Source organism: Austrofundulus limnaeus, unplaced genomic scaffold (genome assembly GCF_001266775.1).
Source record: "Austrofundulus limnaeus strain Quisiro unplaced genomic scaffold, Austrofundulus_limnaeus-1.0 Scaffold1145, whole genome shotgun sequence".
NCBI classification, from domain to species: Eukaryota; Metazoa; Chordata; class Actinopteri; order Cyprinodontiformes; family Rivulidae; genus Austrofundulus; species Austrofundulus limnaeus.
In genome coordinates, this window is record NW_013953547.1 from 61,510 (window position 1) to 63,826 (window position 2,317).

The 2,317-nt window shown below is 45.7% G+C and overlaps 1 protein-coding gene across 1 annotated transcript in view; it reads right to left on the bottom strand.

The window, feature by feature from the left end:
* Positions 1 to 1,208, bottom strand: part of lama4 (laminin, alpha 4) — a gene marked incomplete at its 3' end in the record, with an annotated part of 62,466 nt that extends 61,258 nt beyond the window's left edge. The window contains 1 exon segment of the mRNA XM_014030930.1: positions 734 to 1,208. Coding sequence (XP_013886384.1) covers positions 734 to 823 — 90 coding nt within the window.
* Between the last annotated feature and the right edge of the window lie 1,109 nt (positions 1,209 to 2,317).

Here is a 2,317-nt window from a genome sequence, read left to right on the forward strand (position 1 = left end):
CACGCCCACATTCAACCATAAACAGTCAATGTAAAGTACCTCATGAATGTTAAGATGTATTTAAATCAGTCAGATGATCAGTGATTGGCTCAGACACGCTCCTTCGTGCGTCTGGATGATGACAGGTGCTGACTGACAGCTGCTCACCTGAACAGTTTGTCTGTAATTGACACAGATTTTCCCTCATTTTGCTTTAGAGTAATCTAATGATTTTTATTTWAAAAACTCAGCTTCAAATTAATTTTCCCTCAGAGCCTGCAGGACGATAAAAACAATAAAAATAAAATTAAATAAGTCAAGTCCACCGCACACACACGCACGCATTAACCCCCAATACAAACAGATATGAGTAAAAGCATAACTATCCTCTAGTGAGTGAAAAAGTGAAATGACTCAACTGTAGATATGTAAGAGTTTCATAAAAGCTGCTTTTAGATTGACTCGGTTTGTGGATTTATCTAGAGAAGCTGATCTAAACCAGTGGAAATCTGGCCTGAGAGTCCTGCAGTGGGACTTGTTTTTTTTTCCCTGGACTGTTGCTCAAAGCCTGGCAGCTGGTTTCCATGAAGAAACTGTCAGGGAGGGGCAGTAAACACATGACAGCCTCAGAGTGCCCTCACACATACTCATACAAAGCATTGTCAGTGTGAAGTTTTAGTCTCTTTACACAACAAACTGTAGAAAGTGTTAAKATGGACAGCAGAGCAGACAGAAAGAACCATGAGAGTCTTACTTTCAGCACAGTCTGCTGCTCCCCGAGCCTGGCGGCAGAAGCTTGGAGGATGCAGAGAAGGCAGAGGCCGGACAGAAATCTAGCAGCCATATTTGTGTTTGCCTGGCAGTCCACCCCCCTCTTCTCCGTCTTTGTGTCAGTCAGTGTCCTCTGAGCAGATCCTTGTTCTGCTTCAGCCTCTGACTTCACTTCTCTACGCTGCAGACGTCCAGATGCAGCTCTGCCCCGTGTCCTGGTCTTGATTGGGTCCTGCTAAACTAACTTGTATGGACTTCGTCTCTCTCTCTCCCTCTCCCTCTCTCTCTCTCCTCTCCCTGCCCTGGTTCCTCTCCCCTCGTGGGCTCGCCTCTCCCCTGTGCTGGATAATCACACACAGATGGGAATCTGAAAGTAAGAGAGACAGAGAGAGGGCTTTCTGCCTCTGAGCTACAGACAGGCACTGCAACCATCCAGACTGCTCTCCCCACCCCACCCCGGCCAACTGGCAGAGTCATGTTGAGTATTAACTCCTCGTCTCCATTTGCAAGACCATGGCACCCTTTTTCACCTTGGGCAGTCAGTCTCCCATCCCCCACTGCCCACCCTGACTGAGCAGAGGGTCTGGAGCTTCAACACTCTGCAGGCGAGATAAAACCCCAAAACAAAACAGCTGTTACGTTGTCCTGGCCTAACTTTACTTCACAGCTCGAGCCATGAACTCACTGTTTGTTTTCTGAGGGTGGGAATCTCAAAAACAGCTGAATTGTGTGAGACTGTGACACAAGTAAAGCTTCTAGTACAGTAGAGGTCATTGTCAGGGTCTGAAAACAGAAATTCTTTCAGATCACTTACAGTAAGGGGAAAGCTACTTCTGCATATATTAAAATCTAAAAGCTTCACAGATGCAAATGCATCTATGTTATGCAGAAAAGCCTGCCGGGGCCATGTGAAGGGTTCATGTCTCATTTGGGTTTCAATGTCTCATTTGGGGTGTCCAGTTAAGTGTTCCACTCCTTGCTGCAGGCTGCAGCTTGGTTCCCCAACTACACTTCATTTGAATTCTATGGATCATTTTTAGTTAATCCCACATTTTTAGTCTCGGGTCTCATTATGTTTCATCCTTTTGAGCCAGTGGGTTGTGCAGCTCTTCATCACATTCTCCCATCCTGAGCAGTTTATTGGCAACATTGGAAAGGAAAAACTTGCTTTTACAAGGAGGAAACCTCCAGCAGAACCAGAACCAGGCTCAGGATGAGCAGCTATCTGCAAACATGACAATTTGTATGAATTGTTCAGAAACTAGACACCACATAGCGGTAACATAATGACCCCCGCACGCACAAATGCACCAGAACTTAGAAGTCTTTATTCTTCATAAATGTCATGCTACTAGGTGCATCCCAAAATTGTAGTGGTTTGGGTGGAGGTCTTTTTTTGGGGGAGGTGAGGGCATTGGTTGACCTGATGGATAGCCCCTCATCAGAGCTAAACAACCAACAAAAATCAGAAGCTCCTGTGTTTAATAGTTTTTGAGCTATAACCATTTTGGTATGTCCAGATACCCCTTTTTCAGATAAATTAGGGGTCAGGGGGGGGGGGGGGGGG